The sequence below is a fragment of the Sardina pilchardus genome, chromosome 3, assembly GCF_963854185.1.
Source record: "Sardina pilchardus chromosome 3, fSarPil1.1, whole genome shotgun sequence".
Taxonomy (NCBI): domain Eukaryota; kingdom Metazoa; phylum Chordata; class Actinopteri; order Clupeiformes; family Clupeidae; genus Sardina; species Sardina pilchardus.
Window position 1 is genome coordinate 12083025 of NC_084996.1, and position 19682 is coordinate 12102706.

At 44.4% G+C, this 19682-nt stretch overlaps 1 protein-coding gene across 2 annotated transcripts; it reads left to right on the forward strand.

The window, feature by feature from the left end:
• The first annotated feature begins 6664 nt into the window (after positions 1-6664).
• Positions 6665-19268, forward strand: eftud2 (elongation factor Tu GTP binding domain containing 2). Of its 2 annotated transcripts, none has more exons than XM_062531858.1 (28): positions 6665-6819; positions 7622-7729; positions 7868-8030; positions 8211-8289; positions 8412-8487; positions 8617-8682; positions 8846-8881; positions 8996-9086; positions 9190-9272; positions 9691-9857; positions 10020-10144; positions 10407-10470; positions 10725-10815; positions 11274-11409; positions 11671-11798; positions 12001-12194; positions 12314-12425; positions 12614-12754; positions 13254-13355; positions 13483-13565; positions 13690-13776; positions 14379-14505; positions 16563-16650; positions 17064-17182; positions 17549-17643; positions 17986-18139; positions 18645-18752; positions 18943-19268. In XM_062531858.1, exons 2-28 carry the CDS (start codon positions 7628-7630, stop codon positions 19036-19038), a joined length of 2913 nt encoding a protein of 970 aa, XP_062387842.1. In that variant the 5' UTR covers positions 6665-6819; positions 7622-7627; the 3' UTR covers positions 19039-19268. The 2 variants fall into 2 exon arrangements, with proteins under 2 accessions (XP_062387842.1, XP_062387843.1); XM_062531859.1 differs by having other exon boundaries at positions 6686-6819; positions 7626-7729.
• The last annotated feature ends 414 nt before the right edge of the window (positions 19269-19682 follow it).

Below are 19682 nucleotides of genomic sequence, written 5' to 3' on the forward strand. Positions count from 1 at the left end.
TTTGGCCCAAATCCACCCTGTGTCTGAACAGAGGTGCAGAGTTTGGCTTTAATCAGGGATAAATGCCTGCCGCGATGCTGAAAGGATTTTCCTCTTCATGTTTATGGACCCTGAATTCCTCCTGTTGCTTCCCCATACAGTACACACCTCTGTGGTGTTGGAAGTAAGGTGGTTAAAAACATTGTTCATTCAAGCGTATCCTGGCCAACATCACACACAAACACAGACACACACACACACACACACACACAGACACTGTGTCTCGTTGAGCACCCATGCCATGCAGCTGGGCATGATGGAGCAAGTCCTCTTTGTTGTGCCTTCCTGTCACGATCAATTCTCCCTCCCATCGAGAGAACGGGCTTCTGAACGCTGAAGGTCATGAAAGGTCACGTGTCCTCGGGCTAGGCGTCCTCTCCTGCACTGTCTGAACTGATTAGTCACAGTCCTCCATCGCCGTATCAGTTCAATTCTCATCTACAGTTTAGTTCTGTATCATTAGAATTCCTGCACTCTCTGAACTGGCGACAGATCAGTCACTTCGACAAATTTCCTTCAACGGTTTAGCCGTTTATCAGCGGGATTTATCGCACTTTCATCATGACTTGTTGCCGCGTGTATGAGATGCGCAGATGAGGTCTGATTGGTTGCTAAATGCGCATTGCCAAAATCCCTGTCCACAGATTAGTACACAGATGCGTTGTATGAATGTTTCATCAGATCAGATTTGGTGGAAATGGGGGGGGGCATTCAGGCCCATGCAGTTCGTCATTACTTATTCAAATTCGTTTAAATCACACAGTTCTGCGTCGTCCATGCCTCCAGTTCCCCCCTGTCTCCTTCTCCTGTATCTCGGTCTCTCTCAGCAATAATTGAACGCTGCTGCATATTGAAGCCTGCCTTATCTATTGCTCCATGCTCTCATAAATGGGCAGACACATGCTTCAGGCAACACACCGAAATACAGTCACACCAAACACCTCAGGAGATTTCGCTGAGGAATGACACTCCGAATCGGAAAAAGATTGTGAACTCATAAGGTATTATGAATATATAAATAGATATTATTTATAGAATAGGCTCAGTGATTTGTAATGATATGTGTGTTGTTGGGAGAGAGGTGACATACTGTTTGGACATAATAAGAAGTTATTTTGTAAGCTGTAAATAATGAATACTGTTATTTGAGGTTATTGTGTTTTGATGACAGCTGCTCCATGATACTAAAATGGCTAATATATCTGAACCAAAGAAGCACTTGTAGCTCATCCTCTGACATTAAAATGAAAAGGACCTAAAATGGAACTGGTGCACTCTTGGTCACCAGCGTAATATGGCTACAAATGAACAAAGATTGCCATAGAAACCAGCCTCAAAGGGATTCCCAAACCCTAGAGCGAGCTCTGCTCCATACGGACCATGAAAAAAAGATGAGTGGAAAAAGAGACGACAGCACAGGGCAAGAGGATGGAGGTAGAGAAGATAGGGAGAGAGAGGAGACTTTCTTGTCAAAAAAGGGGTCGCTTGTGGAATCTTTGCTCAACACGTACAGAGAGAGAGAGAGAGAGAGAGAGAGAGAGGGCATGTACCTGTGTTTCTCTAGTAACGACTTGGGATGTTCTCACACACAGGAGCCCTTGTGAGGTAATTACAGTGGAAAATTAGGCCACCAGCTCTACTAGCTCAGGCTGAATCTCTCCCCCTCCCCCTCCCCCTCCCTCTATACATTTACGTGCATGTGTCCTCTGTTTTCTTGCTGTAATAGCAAAACTTTTCAGCACTTTTCATCCATAAAATGTATCTCAAAGGGAGAATCCCAGCTAACACACATTTAACAGTTCTGTTTCAGGGGATACATGTACTGGGTTCCATACAAAGGATTTTCTGTGTGCGAGATTTTAAAAATATTTTTTACAATCATCAGCATTCTGCAGTGTGATAGATTACCTGAGTGTGTGCATAAGTGTGTCACACTATGGCATGAAATATGTAGTCTCAGAAATGTGTAGAAATATCTCAACACACACACACATACAAGCTACTTAGAACAACGAGAGAGTGTAGAGGATGCGGGTGACCTGGAAATATATGGATGACCTGAACATTCAGACTCCAACTGGAAAGGGGTCTTATACCACTGATTTATGGCATGCTAGATGATAAGGAAACCATTGTTGATTTCTGAGGGAGCGTATATATAGGCATGACATGTTTCGTGCCCACAAAATGACACGCTTTCGCTGCACTGCACAGCTGTAATGGGGGAAAACAACCCGTCCATCGCTGGCATGCTGCCACTCATCGGAGAGCCTGCCTACGTGCCTATAGTCACCCCTGGCATGCTCTTTGGTCGGCTATCTCAACGGTATCTGCCTTTCTCTCAATCAACGCCCAACCACAGGCAGGCTCAGAATGATGAAGCATGGATATCCCGCTGACTGGCAGCTTGCCAGCAATGGACAGGTGGTTCTCCCAATTACAGCTCTGCTCTGCTGCCCCTAACCTCAGACGCACCATGCAGGTCACTAAGACCAAATGTCCACATGGAAATCATTTGAGGTTGTTTTTCTGGAAATACATTCCAAAATCTGGTTTATTTTCAGTGTAGGTCTTTTCATTTGAAATGGTGTATTATCAGAGTGAACTGGTTTATAGAAAATAAACTGCATGAGCCACAGGATATGTAGGAATTTTCAGTCACAGTGTTCAAATTCAGAGTGAATGAACGAGAGAGAGAAACAGGTCAGAAAGACAAAAAGCAATCAGTTGTCCAGACAGACGTTAATGCTCCCAAGTTGGGCAGAGCTCTGCTGTAATGAGGTTGAATGTCTTAGCTAAACCGAAAAAGAGGTAGGCCTGATCAAATCCGCTTGTTGAGCGATAACCCTGATTCTGACAGCAATTCCGTGATCTGCAAAATTGTAATAGGCTGTTGCCCTGCATTTCAAATTCCATTTTATAATTCTGTTACAACCATCAACATTGATTTGAGTACCCAACTTAAAGGTTCACTATGCTAGATTTTCACCTTAGTATAACCTTTACGAAGCCAATTTGATAGTAAACAAACTTGTAATAGGGGAGTCGTTCACCTACTGTAGCATAGCCATACAGCACAGCCATAGCGAGTCGCTAACGAGAGAACCACTCATGCAACTTCAAAAATTGTGTTCCAAAGACATCTTGCACAAAAGCAATTTTATTGTGTACAGGGGGAACAAGCCATGAGAAGTAGGCTATTTTCAACGGCAGAGTAAAATATAAATATATTACGACTATATACAGTCGCCAAAAATACCTGAACCTTCATAGGCCTGGTATACCTTTAATCAATGGTCGAAACAGATATGCTACCACTGTGTTATAGCCTCAATATATTAATTTATTGTTAGTTTTAGTCTATGTGTCAGAAGCAATGTTATAACTAAGGTGGTGAAAGAGTGAGGAAGTACCTGCATGTCGCATTGCAAAACATCAGATTTAGACCACATATGGAAGCGGTTGGCCCAACTCAGAATGGAAAAAGTCAGATTCATGTCACTTTACATGAAGTGAAAAAAAAAAAAGATTTGGCCTGGAAGTATGATCTTTAGTGGGCTAGGCTGCTGCTAAAAATTGTGTTCAACAAGTGATCGCTTCTGCCCACATTTTCACAAACAAGCCAACTACATGCCACATTACAAATGGCCATAAATCATGTCATCAATGTGGATTGGCTGATCCTCCTAGGAGAACATTGCCAGTTCATCCACCAATCTACACAGACAACACACTCCCAATCCACAAGTAATGTGGCACCAAACTGGCTTGTGTGTGAAAATGTGGGCAGAAGTGATCACGTGTTGGACGTCATTTTGTAAAGATGGTGGTGGCCAACTGGAATGTTAACTGAAACTACCCTTCAAAACCCTTCCCCCCTGGTCACAGCCCTGGGCTGGACCCCTCCACCCAAGCTCCAGGGATGTAACATGTCGTGGTACTACCAGAGGGCCTTTACCTAGAGACCAGTAACCCAGGGTTGGTCCATGATGTTGGACGGGCATTAATGATAATGGATTCGGGGCAGGCGGTGGGAATGGATGTGTGCATGGGGAAAGTGTGTCGTTTATTTTTACCTCTGCACAGGTGTGCTGATCAGGATGAGTTATGGGAGAGTTAGTGGAGCAGTACCTCAGAGAATAGACGCTAACACATTCACGAACACACACACACACACACACACACACACACACACACACAGATTCTAAGTCAACATATACTGTTGTGTGTGTGTGTGTGTGTGTGTGTGTGCGTAACATAGACACACATATATACACAGACACACAAACACACACAGTATGTGTATACAGTATCTGTAAACAAACACACTACTGTGTCTGTGTGCATATTTGTCATACACTTGTCTGTCATTTCTCCACCAACAGTGAGAGAGTGTTTTTCATCGAGGGTGTGTGTGTGCGCATGTGTGTCTATTTCCTCCTACTGGACATCTCACATTGCCAGGCTTAATGCCCATTTGAGTTTACCCAAGGGGCAAAGTATTTCCGCTTAGTATGTGTGTGTGTGCGCATGATGCACAGTGTTTCCGTTTGTGGCTTTGGACCGGAGCCCTTGGGAAAGTGGATCTGTTCAGAAAGCCACAAACACTCAGTTTCTCTCCCTCGTTCCCTCTCTCTCACCTCTCTCTCCCATCTCTCTCTCTCTTTCTCTCTCTCTCTCTCAACTTTTCAGTATATTCCCCTCACTGTAATCATAACTCAGAGAGAAATGAACTTGTTTATCCACAGGTCACCAATATCACAAATACCCAACACACACACACACACACACACACACACACACACACACACACACACACACACACACACACACACACACAAAAACACAAACACAATCACAAACATGCACACGCAAACACACGCACACACACACACACACACACACGCACATCTGAGACAAAAGAGGCATAAAGGAACTTTGATTGGGATTGAGAAGAGTCAACACAACATGATGCCGCTGCTGACAACACAGCTGTGCATTCTGTGCACAATCAGACATAATTGTTGCCAATTTTGGCTGCATCAGAACTAAAATGGAGGCAGAAGGGAAACTGAAATGCCCCCTACTTGTTTTCCCTTTTGGCCATGGCCTCATCTCTGTAACCTGATGAAGACTTATACATCAACTCAACTAACCCCTCGATGACTCTGAGATATTTGTGAATATTGGAGTGAGGGCCTCCTCCTAAATTGTCGTCACGCAGTATAGGCCAAATTCGCCATCTAGTGGATACTTAACAGAAAACAACCACACTGTGAATATGCATCCTGGGGGGTATTCCAAGGTTTAGTGACTAACCTAGCCAGGTTAACTCAGAGTAAGTGGTCAATCTCTTCATAGAACAGCTGTATGGCTTTATTCTCCTAACAAAACAATGCCATCGGTCTCTTGTTGTAGGAGGTTCACCACTTACTCTGGGATAAATGTGAACTGTTTGCATTATAACATTTAAAATTTCAGTTGAAAGATTTCAGACCTGCACCAGCACTATTGTTCTATTAAAACTGTTTTGTAAACTGATATGGAGAATACTTAAAGTCTGTTGCAGGCATTTTATGAGAATCGAATTTGACAGTATAGCCTTTTAAGTTATTGCAATACACCTGTTAATACTAAGAATAATATTAAGTGTAGCCTAAGCATTCTGTTAACTAATGCTATGCTATAACATAACACACACACACACACACACACACACACACACATTCAGGGAGCAGATGATCTCATACACACACTCGTGTGCACACAGATACACATACTCCACGGACCCTCACTCCATCAAGACACACACACACGCACACGCACACACGCACACACTCACACACACTATCCTTGTGAATTGGTCTGTTTTGTAAGCTGATTTTAAGAGCAAACGTTTGCTGAATATGGTCGTCCCTGGAAGAAAAGCTACAGTTTTCCTTATCAGCCTATGCCCACATGACGTCTAACAAAACTGCAGAAGGCATGGGCCTACTGAATGGAAACTCTTCAATCATTGGGTAAACACTTCTATTGAAAATGCAAATAGGGCCTACAGTGGCCTTTACAATATTGGCACCCCTGGTAAAGCTGAGAAAAAATCATGTAGGCTAAGAATAATAATCTTTTGCCAATTTATCTTGGTGTCACAATGAAAACAATAAGGAAAATCCAACCTTGAAGAGAAGCATGGAAATGTATTCTGAGAAACAAAAATAGGCCTAGGCCACCTCATAGTCATAGGCAAATGCAAAATTGTCTAGCCTAAAAGACGAGTGCCAGTGCAGTAACACCACGCTGATATGACGTCAATTTATAGTTATGAATAATTCATAATAATTATAATACAGCTTATAACCTAGGCAATGTAGTTCCGTGTCAAACCCAGAGTTCCCTGTGTTTTCAGAATAGCATGCGCCAGCTGGCCTCCAAAAGACGCGTATAAATGTATTCCGTCCTATGAAGGCTAGTGATGTTTTAACTTAATCTAAACCCCTCTGTTTTCTTAAAATTGCAATTTGTAAATAATTTGTTAAATTAATAGAAGAAACTCGTTGCGTTGGTAAGACGTCTGCATCTTCATCAGTCGACTCTTATTGTTTGTATTCAGGCTGATCGAAGGGCAGCATCCATTCGTTTCACATGCGTTGTTTGGGGTCCTTTCACTACATCGTCGCTTTACCGCTGTGTGCACTGTGTTGTGGCGGTATGCAGTGAGTAGTGCCACGATCTTGTGCTGTATTAATTCAACTTTCGGTCTTAGTTAGTCCTCATACCTAGGTGAGTCTCTGATTTTATGTTGTTTTGCATATATCACTCAAGCAATGTTCCCATGTGAGAACACAGTTAATTAAAAAACTGGTGTAAGATCGTACCTGGTAACATTAACTTTTAGCTTCCTAGCTAATGCTGAGCTAATGTTGGCTAGCAAACACGCCGTTCATTCAAAAGTTAGCAAGCTGTGTTGACGGCTGTGCTCCTAACTTCAATTGAACGATAAGTGTTTACCTTCATATCGTGTTGATGGATCAATTCTGTAGAGAATTGTGTTGACGCAAACTTTAGTTGCAGTGTAATAAAGCGATATGACTGATTTCAAGAGCTAACCAGCTGTCTGTAGGCTGTTGAGATGTAATCCCTCACATACTGTATCTATGAAGATATGGTCTGTCTCAGATTACCTGTAAACCTGGTTAAGATTTTGAGCAATTGCCCATATAAAGTTAGGTAGACGCAGATAGTGTTAGTTAAAAGGGATGTACAATAGCAGTTGACAGACGATTAGAATAGAATCATCACAGACATACTGTAGATGAATAGATCGATAGATACGTTTTTGATCCAGTGAGAAATTAAGTTGTCCAGTAGCTCATACATACATACATACATACATACATACATACACACATACACACATACACATAGGCACTCAGACATACAAACTGCAAAGACACAAAGGAAAAAATCAGTAATGTGCTATTACAGTAATCATCAAGCAGACTAATACTAAATATAATGTAGAAACGGATATAACTACATTACCTGTAGATAACCCTGGGGTGGATGCTACCTCTTTTCATAGGAAGACATGGAGGCAGATCTCTATGATGAGTTTGGTAATTACATCGGTCCAGAGCTGGACTCAGACGAGGATGATGACCTGGAGGCTGAGGATCGGGACATTGACGAGGTGTGCACCACAAAAATTTATAAAAGCACAACACTTTTATTAATATTGGCTTCTAATTGTATTGTCTTCATGAAAGTTTGTGTTATCTTCATGAAAGTAGAAATGTGGTGGTTAAAAGGTGTGTTTCGATGTCTGCAGGTTGATGAAGATGATGAAGATGAGCCAGGAGAGGGGGATGAAGATGTCCCTAGCATGGAGGTGGTCCTGCATGAGGACAAGAAATATTACCCCACAGCTGAGGAGGTGTATGGACCGGAAGTGGAGACTATCGTCCAAGAGGAGGACACGCAACCTTTAACAGGTTAGAATGTTGGGGTGCAGTACTTGTCTAATGTCAAAGGCTGTATACACTCACACACACACACACACACACACACACACTTTTTACCTATTGGTCATCAACAGACACACACTTTCAATATGCATGCAGACATAAGTTACTGAAATGACGATAATGATTATCTGACTCTCTCCCATTCAGAGCCCATTATTAAGCCTGTTAAAACCAAACAGTTCACACTCATGGAGCAGGAGTTGCCAGCAACTGTCTATGACATGGAGTAAGTAATATTGTTGTGTCAAAACACCCAATACAGTGTCAGATTATGTGTAAATTGCCTGGTAATATGCCTTTCAGGCAGCAGTATTGCTAACTGTGTGCGTCCATGTATGTTGCTTGCAGGTTCTTGGCTGATCTGATGGACAATCCAGAACTGATCAGGAACGTCACGCTGTGTGGTCATCTGCATCATGGAAAGGTCAGAGGTTCACACACTCGCACACTGTTGCTAGGCAGCATGCATGCAATCAACAATTAGTATTTGTAATCTTATTTGTATTTGTATTAGTATTTGTAATCTGATTTGTTTCCATTTCTTTTTCTATAGACATGCTTTGTGGACTGCTTGATTGAACAGACTCACCCGGAAATCCGGAAGAGAGATGATGCAGATGTTGGTGCACTCTGTTGACTACACACACACACACACACACACACCTATCTAATATGCACAAATATTCCAATATGTTCTATCTTAATTGTCTCCACCTGATGTAAGCAGAGGCTCTTTCCCCCCTATATTTCTAATCTTCTTTTTATGCTTTTACCAACTGCAGCTTCGTTACACAGACATCCTCTTCACTGAGCAGGAGGTGAGAACCCAGTCATATCTTACTTAAGCCTTACCTACTCTTTGCCTAGAGAATGAGTATGGATGAATTGAAATCTTTCCTCTTTGTGACTGTCATTGCTATTCTACCTCTCAGAGAGGAGTTGGAATCAAGAGCACCCCTGTCACAATGGTACTTCCTGACTCCAGGGATAAATCGTACCTGTTCAACATCATGGACACACCAGGTATGACCAGCCATCTTTACACATGCACACTCAGGCTTTGGATCGTGCCGTCATGTTCATAGTTGTTGTGCTTGTTATTGAGCGTCTCCTGGTCACCCCTCAGGTCACGTGAACTTCTCCGACGAAGTGACCGCGGGGATCCGCCTCTCAGACGGGATCGTGCTCTTCATCGATGCTGCAGAGGGCGTGAGTGGTGTTGAGCTTGTCCTTTCCTAGGCCCCCTCTCCTCCTTTAGCTTCAGTTTGCTCTTTCCTTTCAGTGTGCTCTGCTTAGGGGTTCCTTTGATAAACCCTTCAAACTGGTTTAAAGGACCATTTAGCGGTGCCATATATGAAGCATGCAATAGAACCATTTTTGGTTCTATAGAACACCTTATTGAGATTCTAGCTGTATTCATTTATGTGTGTCATAGCTGTATTCATTGTTGTGTGCCATTAGTTGCAGCCAAAGATAAATTCAAGTGTGTGTGTGTGTGTGTGTGTGTGTGTGTGTGTGTGTGTGTGTGTGTGTGTGTGTGTGTGTGTGTGTGTGTGTGTGTGTGTGTGTGTGTGTGTGTGTGTGTGTGTGTGTGTGTGTGTGTGTGTGTGTGTGTGTGTCTCTGTAGGTGATGTTGAACACAGAGCGTCTGATCAAGCACGCCGTGCAGGAGCGCCTGGCCATCACCATCTGCATCAACAAGATCGACCGTCTGATCGTGGAGCTCAAGCTGCCCCCCACCGACGCCTACTACAAGCTGCGCCACATCGTGGACGAGGTCAACGGCATGCTCAGGTACGTACCCCAGCACCAGCAGTGTTCCGTAGCCTGTGCTTGGACCGCCGGTTGGGTCGGGTCTTTTTGGGGGTGGCGGATCACTTGGGGTCAATTGACTAATTGACTAGTAAGTTGATGCGTTGAGGTGTTTTTGTCTGATTTCTCTGCTCTGTCCTGCAGCACGTACTCCACAGACGAGAGCCTGGTGGTGTCTCCTCTCCTGGGGAACGTGTGCTTCGCCACCCCTCAGTACAGCACCTGCTTTACACTCGCCTCCTTCGCCAAGATCTACTCAGACACATATGGTAAGAGAACCGGTTTGGTTATTTATTTAGTCATTTAGTTAGTTATTTTGCACATAGTTCAGTGTTTGTTGGGTTTCTCGAGCATATGCTGGATCAGTTCAGGCATGCATAAAGAAAAATAATTATAGATGCATACAAATATAATATTTTACTATTTGCATGCTGATGTATTTACCCATATCCTCTCTGTTTAATAACAAAATCCAAAAATATGATCCAACATGTCCATACTGATATCTCTTATCTGTTATGATTGTTGTAGGTGATGTCAATTACACAGAGTTTGCCAAGAGGCTGTGGGGTGACATTTACTTCAACCCAAAAACGTGAGAACCACATATGCTATCCATCAACATTCACATCAACATCCCAAAGGACAAGCCAGCCATGATCAACCACTGAATGATATGATATGTAGAATCCAGAGATAACTTTTTGTAGTTGTGTTTCGTACATGAATAGAATGCAATTGAACCAACCTACAGAAAAATGGTAACAGTCTCTCTCTTTCTTTCTCTCTCTCTCTCTTTCTCTCTCTCTCTCTCTCTCTCTCTCTGTTATCTATCTATCTATCTATCAGACGGAAGTTCACCAAGAAGGCTCCCACCAGTAACTCACAGCGCAGCTTTGTGGAGTTTGTGCTGGAGCCGCTCTATAAGATCCTGTCTCAGGTGAGGCCTGCCGGCGCTGCCTGTGTAGTCACGCCCCGTGAAGGGGAGCCAGGGGTTTAGACGGGTTCAGATCTAAATTAAGCCATAAGCCTGGAGAGAGGATGTGGTGTACAGTGCTTTTAGAACAGGCACAACGTCAAGCAGAGGGCCTGAAAAGTCCTTAGCTGGTCTAAAACCACTGAAAACCAAGTTGTCTTGGGGATTATTTCTATTCTAATTCATGTACAACATGTACAGTATCTGGCAAGGTTTCATAAAGTGAACACACTATTTAACAAAAATGCAATACTTCAGTGGCAAGTTAAAAAATCTCCCAGAGTTTTGTGTGATGAGCTATCAGAGCTTGATTTAAGGCACTGGAGGTCAGGGGTGTTAAGCGTGTGGTGTGTCCTCTCTCTCTCTCTCTCTCTCTCTCTTTCTCTCTCTCTCTCTCTCTCTCTCTCCGCGGTGCGGTGCAGGTGGTGGGGGACGTGGACACGTCTCTGCCGCGAGTGCTGGACGAGCTGGGCATCCACCTGACCAAAGAAGAGCTCAAGCTCAACATCCGACCACTGCTCCGCCTCGTTTGCAACCGATTCTTTGGGGAGTTCACAGGTGTGTGGACACACACACACACACACACACACACACACACACACACACATACAGTATACACTTACAAATGCACACGATCGGTCAGAGGTGCCCAGAGATTTTGTGTGTGTGTATGTGCCCATGATTAAACTGCAGGTCTGCTGTACGTGTGTGTGGGGTCTCCCTAGGCCCTGTCTGGCCTCACTGACCTCTGACTCTGTGTGTGCTTCTCTCTGTCTCTCTCTCTCCCTCTCCCTCTCCCTCTCCCTATCCTTCTCTCAGGTTTTGTGGACATGTGTGTGCAGCACATCCCGTCTCCTCAGACAGGAGCTCGAGCCAAGATCGAGCACAGCTACACAGGCGGCCTGGACTCTGACCTGGGGGAGGCAATGACCGAGTGTGACCCAGATGTAAGCATCTTCGTGTGTGTGTGTGTGTGTGAGAGAGAGAGAGAGATCTATGAACATTTCCACATGTGTGGGAAAATGATTCGTGAACATTTCTTGTTCCGAGTCTTCCTGCCTTTGGCCACATGTGTGTGTGTGTGCAAGACAACAGAATCCCTAGAAAAAAAGATTACATTCTCCTGTCATCCTCCTCATCCTCCTCCAGGGCCCTCTCATGTGCCACACCACCAAGATGTACAGCACTGATGACGGGGTCCAGTTCCACGCCTTTGGTCGCGTTCTAAGTGGAACCCTGCAAGCGGGTCAGCCCATCAAGGTTCTGGGGGAGAACTACTCGTTGGAGGATGAGGAGGACTCGCAGGTCTGCACCGTCGGCCGCCTCTGGATCTCAGTTGCCAGGTAACCACCATTGTGATGATGACCACAGATCGCTGTTGATGAATGACTTTTTGGAAAGTGCACACCTTTCCTGTTTCCCTCATGCTGCCTGTGTTTCGTGTGTGTTTTCACGTCTGCAGGTACCAGATCGAAGTGAATCGTGTCCCAGCAGGAAACTGGATCCTAATTGAAGGTTGTGATCAGCCAATCGTGAAAACAGCCACCATCACAGAACCTCGAGGAAATGAAGAGGTAGGCAGCGGGGGGGCAATATATCAGAGAGAGCGCTATCATATAAGGCGGAAATCAAACCACTCTTGAATCTGTGTGTGTGTGTGTGTGTGTGTGTGTGTGTGTGTGTGTGTGTGTGTGTGTGTGTGTGTGTGTGTGTGTGTGTGTGTGTGTGAGATGTGATGTAATGCCATGCAATGCATCCTCAGGCTCAGATCTTCAGGCCGCTGAAGTTTAACACTGCCTCAGTGATCAAGATCGCCGTGGAGCCCGTCAATCCGTCTGAGCTGCCCAAGATGTTGGACGGTCTCAGGAAAGTCAACAAGAGCTACCCCTCGCTGACCACTAAGGTAATCAGCGCACCCCAGTAGTTAGTTTGCCTCTGCTTGTGACCAAACATTTCAAATGCAACAGTACGTTAGTGAGGTGTAATAGAATAGTGGACATAGATGGTTACAGATTTTGTGGCCTAAAGGGTCGTTCACACCAAGAACAATAACTATAACGATGACTGTAAACAAATATAGCTCTCATTAATGTGAACGATGATGTTCACACATAAACTATAATAATAGCGACATGAACGATATCGTTGGGGATCACTTTCAGAGCGATTTTGAAGAACGATAAAAGGCCAACAGTCTATGAGAACCCATCACATTTTAGCCATCACATTCATTAACACAAGGAGAGACTTCGCTTATTGCTGGTCAGTGTGGACACTTCTTTCATTATGGTTATAGTTCGGTGTGAACGGCCCTTAATTCTCAAAATGCCTAAATATAAGTCTCTCAGTTCCAGATTTGCAATGTTCACAGTGTGACTAATGAGGTGTGTGTATGTGTGTAGGTTGAGGAGTCTGGGGAGCATGTCATCTTGGGAACAGGTGAGCTCTACCTGGACTGTGTGATGCACGACCTGCGCAAGATGTACTCCGAAATTGACATCAAGGTAAGACAGACAGTGTGAAGTATGCAAAGCTTCATCAATAAAATTGACGAGCTGAATCGAATGAAGCACTGAGGTTTATTTTGGACCTTTCTGAGTTTTTCCTGATGACCTTTGCCCCCTGCTCTAGGTGGCTGACCCTGTGGTGACCTTCTGTGAGACGGTTGTCGAGACCTCGTCACTGAAGTGTTTCGCCGAAACGCCAAACAAAAAGTGAGTCTTTGCTCTGCGGAACTGTCAGCTGCGGGATCTGGACTCATCTGCACTGTGGCGGTGCGGAGGGAGGCGGCTGCTGACTGCTGTGCTCTGATTGGTCCTGCTCTGTTTTGATTGACAGGAATAAGATCACCATGATTGCGGAGCCGCTGGAGAAGGGCCTGGCGGAGGACATTGAGAACGAAGTGGTGCAGATCACCTGGAACAGGTGCGTCAACTAGACACCAGCGTCTCTCTCTCTCTCACACACACACACACTCATTCACACCTCTGAACTTGTGTTTCCGTGCTCTTCGCACCTGCTTGAACATAGGCAGAACAAGCAGGCAATATCTAACACTTCAGTAGGCTGCTTTCTAAAGTGCATGCAATCTCATGGATGCTCTTGCGCACACACACACACACACACACACACACACACACAAACCTGATCTGACCCCAGCTGTTCCCCTCATCTATACTCCAGCTGGCAGGTGCAGTTTGGGGTGTGTGTGTGTGTGTGTGTGTGTGTGTGTGTGTGTGTGTGTGAATGTATTTTGTGTGTGTGGTGAATGAGTGTATTTTGTGTGTGTGTGAGACAATGAATGTGTGTGTGCGCGACTCAGCTGTGAACCCATCTGGGTTGGAATAACCAACATCTGCAGAGTGACCAAGCCAGGGACACACTCTACACACTATTTAATCTCTCTCTCCCCCCTCCTGCTCTCTCTCTCTCCCTCTCTCTCTCTTTCCTACTCTCCCTCTCTCTCCCTCTCGCTCCCTCTCTCTCCCTCTCCTCCTCCCTGGCCTCCCTTTGACTCTGTACAACAGAAAGAAGTTGGGAGAGTTTTTCCAGACCAAGTACGACTGGGATTTGCTAGCTGCTCGTTCCATCTGGGCCTTTGGGCCCGACACCACTGGCCCCAACATTCTAGTAGACGACACTCTGCCCTCTGAGGTAAGCCTGACGTAGGAGAGGAGTTCACTGGAGCGCACAGATATTTAAACCTTTTTCATTTTTTTATTATTATTTTTATGTTAAGGTATTCATGGTGTAACTGAATCGATATTTGGATCTGTTATTGAGAGTTCTCTAATTCAAGGTTAATTGAATTTTTGTGTTAGGAAATTATAAGAACAGCTGTTTATTTTGAGATCAAAATAAAAGTACCTTCCCCATGCAAAAGGGGTTATGTGTGCATTTAGAGTATCAGTGAATACTGTTATAGTCAAAAGTGCAGAGTGGTTTACTTCAATCTAAGCATTATATTGATGATGACAATCAATAAAAGCTCTGGTATCCGTACTGATACAGTGCTATTGGTAAATTCCAAATTAATGTATGGAAAACTGACCGGAACTGGATAAAAGTACATTAATGTAACAACACCAATTATCGCCTCTTTTGTTCGATAATTCTAAAACAACAGTGTTTTTTAATACCTCAAAATAACATTTGATAAATGAACCTTGCATTTTTCAGTAGCCATAGGTGTGTAAATTTGAACAAAATCTGGTTTGGTTCTTACCAGGGCTTTTACCTCCTGAAATATCCGATTTTGTTTACCACGCTCAGAGTTTAGCGCTGGCCTGGTGGTTCGCCTATTTTCGCCCTTAAGATTGTACATCAATGGTTTGACCGAGAATTCTCAACGCTAATCAAAATTCCACTGGAGGTCCAAACGTTTTTTTACACGTAGCCTTACAACACTGTTTACTGCTCTTCGGTAAAATAGAAGTTTTTTTATGTTAAACAAATTTATGTTGCGGTAAAATTTAGTTTTTGGTACATAGCTAATTTAGATACACTTAAGGTTTGGGTGCTTGTATTTCTTAACAAATTCTCCGTCTTAGTATAGAAATTAATATTAAGTGACACATACAGTACACTTAAGAGGGCGATAATAGGTGTCGTTCCGATATATGTGTTTCGCGCGCGCGTGTGTGTGTAAAATGTTAGTTTGAGGCCAACTGGAGGCCAACTGTTGGCCATGGTCATGTTGCATGGTGTCATGCACTGAGTTAAAACAAAAAAAACAAAGAGTACCCATAACATGCCCCTCAGAGTAAACAAATAAATCCCAGCCCTGTCCCTTCCCTCAAATAGACACATGCTCACACCTCTGATCTGCCTCAGCACAGCCTGCGGCCCGCGTTTGCACTGTGAACCTTACATGATGGTGGGAACAAGCCTGTAGGATTTGTCTCTCTCTCACGGTGTGTGTGTGTGTGTGACTGTGTATGTGTGTGTTTATGCTTGTGTGGTACAGTTGCGTGCAAATTTTGATAAATACAACCAAACGTTTTCTTTTGTTGTCCTAATTTGGTATTTAAGGCTAAATTTACAAATGAAGTAAATGAAGTGCACGTCTGTGCCGAGGGCTTCACCTGGACAAGGGGCATCTGTGCAGAGAGGGACAGAACATGAGACATGTCGTGCACATGGGGAAGAGGAAGCACAAAGCTCCATAGCTTGGGGCCGAAGCAGCCATATCTACATGGCATTATACAGTGCTGTGAAAAAGCCCCCTTGCCCCCTTGCTAAAGTTGACTAAAAAGAGGAATATAAAATCATCCTTCGGAAATTGATCATAATGCCTTAATTTAAAAAATGAGTAAAAATCCAACCTTTAAGGACACCAATTTGCTTTGTGAATGAAGAATGTATCGCAAATAAATAAATGTTCTTCCTTAAAATACAGAGGGCATAAGTATTTGCCCCCTACTGTATATATTTTTATTTTTAAAGGCCAGCTATTTCATGCATTCTGATAAAGTTCCCTTGGCCTTTGGAATTAAAATAACCCCACATCAATTTCCAAAAGATGATTTTATATTCCTCTTTTTTTTAAGTCAACTTTAGCAAGGGGGCAAATACGTTTTCACAGCACTGTAGATACATGCATATAATGGTCACTATTTTTTACACCTTCAGCTAATGTTTCTCTCGCTGTGTTTTGTGTGTGTGTGTGTGTGTGTGTGTGTGTGTGTGTGTGTGTGTGTGTGTGTGTGTAGGTGGATAAAGCTTTGCTGGGCTCCGTGAAGGACAGCATCGTTCAGGGATTCCAGTGGGGAACGAGAGAGGGACCACTGTGTGATGAACGTAAGCTCACTCTCTTTCCCTTCTTTCTCTCTCGCTCTCACACACACACACACACACACACACACACACACACACACACACACACACACACACACACACACACACTCAAACACTCGTCACTTTTTTTCTGTTAATTTGATTTGAATACGATTTTTTTTATGCTTCTAATACTGCTATTCTTGTGACTCCTGAGAAGTCCCATTCATTGATGATATCTCCAGCATTCCATGTTTTAGAATGGGGGAGCTTGTGCTCAGCCCTGCAGATTACCTATGCCCTGAATCCTTCACCTGAATTTCCACTAGGTGGCAGCAGTTAGCACAGGCCTTCATAACTGTCATATATGGCAGTGTGGCTTTTGCACAAGACTGTCCCTTTCCTAGCAGTAATTGACATGCTCGTTCTCTCCTCAGCCATCCGTAATGTGAAGTTTAAGATCCTGGACGCAGTGATCGCCCAGGAGCCGCTGCACAGAGGTGGAGGACAGGTCATCCCCACCGCCCGGCGAGTGGTCTACTCCGCCTTCCTCATGGTACGGTTTCTCTCTTTCTCTTTCTTCCTTTCTCTTTCTCTATCTCTCTTTCCTTCTGTCTTTTGTTCTTTTCTCCTGTTTTGCTCTCTGTAGATTTTTTCTCTCTCTCCCCTCTATCACTTTCTTTCTTTCTTCCTTTCTTTCTTTCTTTCTTTCTTACTCTCTAAATGTTATACTCTCTCTACAGTCATTTGCTCTCAGTACACAGTACACCCACCCTCAAATCCTTTTTCCTCTTCTATTGCCTTAAGGTTTATAGCTAATTTCCTGATGGCAGAGAGTGACCTCACAAACCGTGCTCATATACCCTGTTCTGTGTTTATTGGTTACTTGATCCTCTGCTCTGATTGGCTCTTGTCCTGCCAGGCCACACCTCGGTTGATGGAGCCATACTACTTTGTGGAGGTTCAAGCCCCAGCTGATTGTGTGTCGGCAGTGTACACTGTACTCGCAAGGAGAAGGTAACACACGCGCACACACACACACACACACACACACACACACACACACACACACACACACACACACACACACACACACACACACACACACGCACAGAGAGAAAAATAGAGAATTACAGTTTGTTCAGTTATGGTGAATTGACTGATTTAAAAAGAACGCTTGTAAGGAAAAATGATCTCTGAAAGACCTGTATTCCTTGTTGACAGCGATCAGAAGCTATTGTTGTCTGTCTGTCTGAACACATCACTGAGAAACTGCGGTTGGCTTTCACTTTCTTTAAAGATGTGAAATGGGGTAATGGTCTGAGGCCTGACTTCTCTGGTTTTGTTTGTGTTCTGCAGAGGGCACGTGACTCAGGACGCTCCCATCCCCGGCTCTCCCCTGTACACCATCAAGGCCTTCATCCCTGCCATCGACTCCTTCGGCTTTGAGACGGACTTGCGGACGCACACTCAGGGACAGGCATTTGCGCTGAGCGTGTTCCACCACTGGCAGGTAAACATACCTACGTCAACACACACGCAAACGCTCACACACGCACCGAAAGGACACATGTCGTGACAGTCAGGGTGTTGAGTCGGGCTGCATTGAGGCAGCCCAGTTCCATGTGACATCTTTGTGTTGTGTGTTGTGTGCTGTGTGTGTGTGTGTGTGTGTGTGTGTGTGTGTTTATGCTTATTTTGTACAGCTTGACGCATAAAAACAACCACACGTGTTCTTTGCTATCTCTCTATGTGTGTGTGTGTGTGTGTGTGTGTGTGTGTGTGTGTGTGTATCCAGGTGATAGTTTTTGATGGTTGATTTGGCACCATGCATTGACTTGTATCTGCCTCAGCATTTATTTTGGCTGAAAAACAGAATTGATGGCACGCGCTTACTGTCTGTCTGTCACTCTGTCTCTTGCCCTCCTGTACCTTCTCTCTTTCTTCCTCCCTTTGTTTTTTATTCACTTTCCTTTTTTCCTCCCCCTCTCCCTCCGCTCCCTCGCTCCCTCTCTCAGATTGTCCCGGGTGATCCCCTGGATAAGGGGATTGTGATTCGTCCCCTGGAGCCCCAGCCTGCCCCTCACCTGGCCCGGGAGTTCATGATCAAAACACGCCGACGCAAGGTCAGACTCCACTCACACACACTCACACACTCACACACACACACTCACACGCCGACGCAAGGTCAGACTCCACTCACACATAATCACACGCAGATAGACTTCACGCAAGACTCTCCTAATGGCACTTGAGTCGAGGCTTCAGAGTAACATTGGGCTGTTCGTCTCTCTCTCTCTCTCTCTCTCTCAATAGGGCTTGAGCGAGGATGTGAGTATCAGCAAGTTCTTCGACGATCCTATGTTGTTGGAGCTGGCCAAACAGGACGTGATGCTCAACTACCCCATGTGAAGAGAGAGGTCCCCCCCCCACTCTCATTTTCCCCCTGGAACAACCACCCCTTTTACCTTCTCTCGGAAAACCATACACACACATGCACTCAAACACGGTCTTGGTCTTCTTTATTTTTATACCATTTTGTAGAGTGGGTCTATGTAATATAGGCTTGTTTTTTAAATTTCAGTCTGGAGTAATTAAGTTGTGAAATTGTCCTTGTCTAAATAAACATGATTTTCTTGTTAGTCTGTTTCAGTGTGACTGGCTCTGTGTGTGTCATACATGTGTGTCATAACTGCATTTACATGGGTGGACAGATTCAAAGTAAAGTGTGTGTGTGTGTGTGTGTGTGTGTGTGTGTGTGCATGCATGTGTGTGAGAAAGAGCTGACAGTGTCGTTAAGAAGCATTTATGGTCGGCTGTACGTGTTGAACGGAGAAGAGAGCGGAGGTGGAGGAGACGGACCCGGACGTAAGACAGGGTTTGACATGAATGTCAGATCTGTCTGTCTCCATGTTCCTTGGCCAGTGTTTCTGATGGAGATTCGCTCGGATCCTGCCTTTGACGGCTGTCTCTGTGGATGCACGTGGAAAGCGGATGCAGGCATTGTGTATCCGAACGGGTAAACGTGAATTGTTTGCGAGCGAAGTGATTCAAAA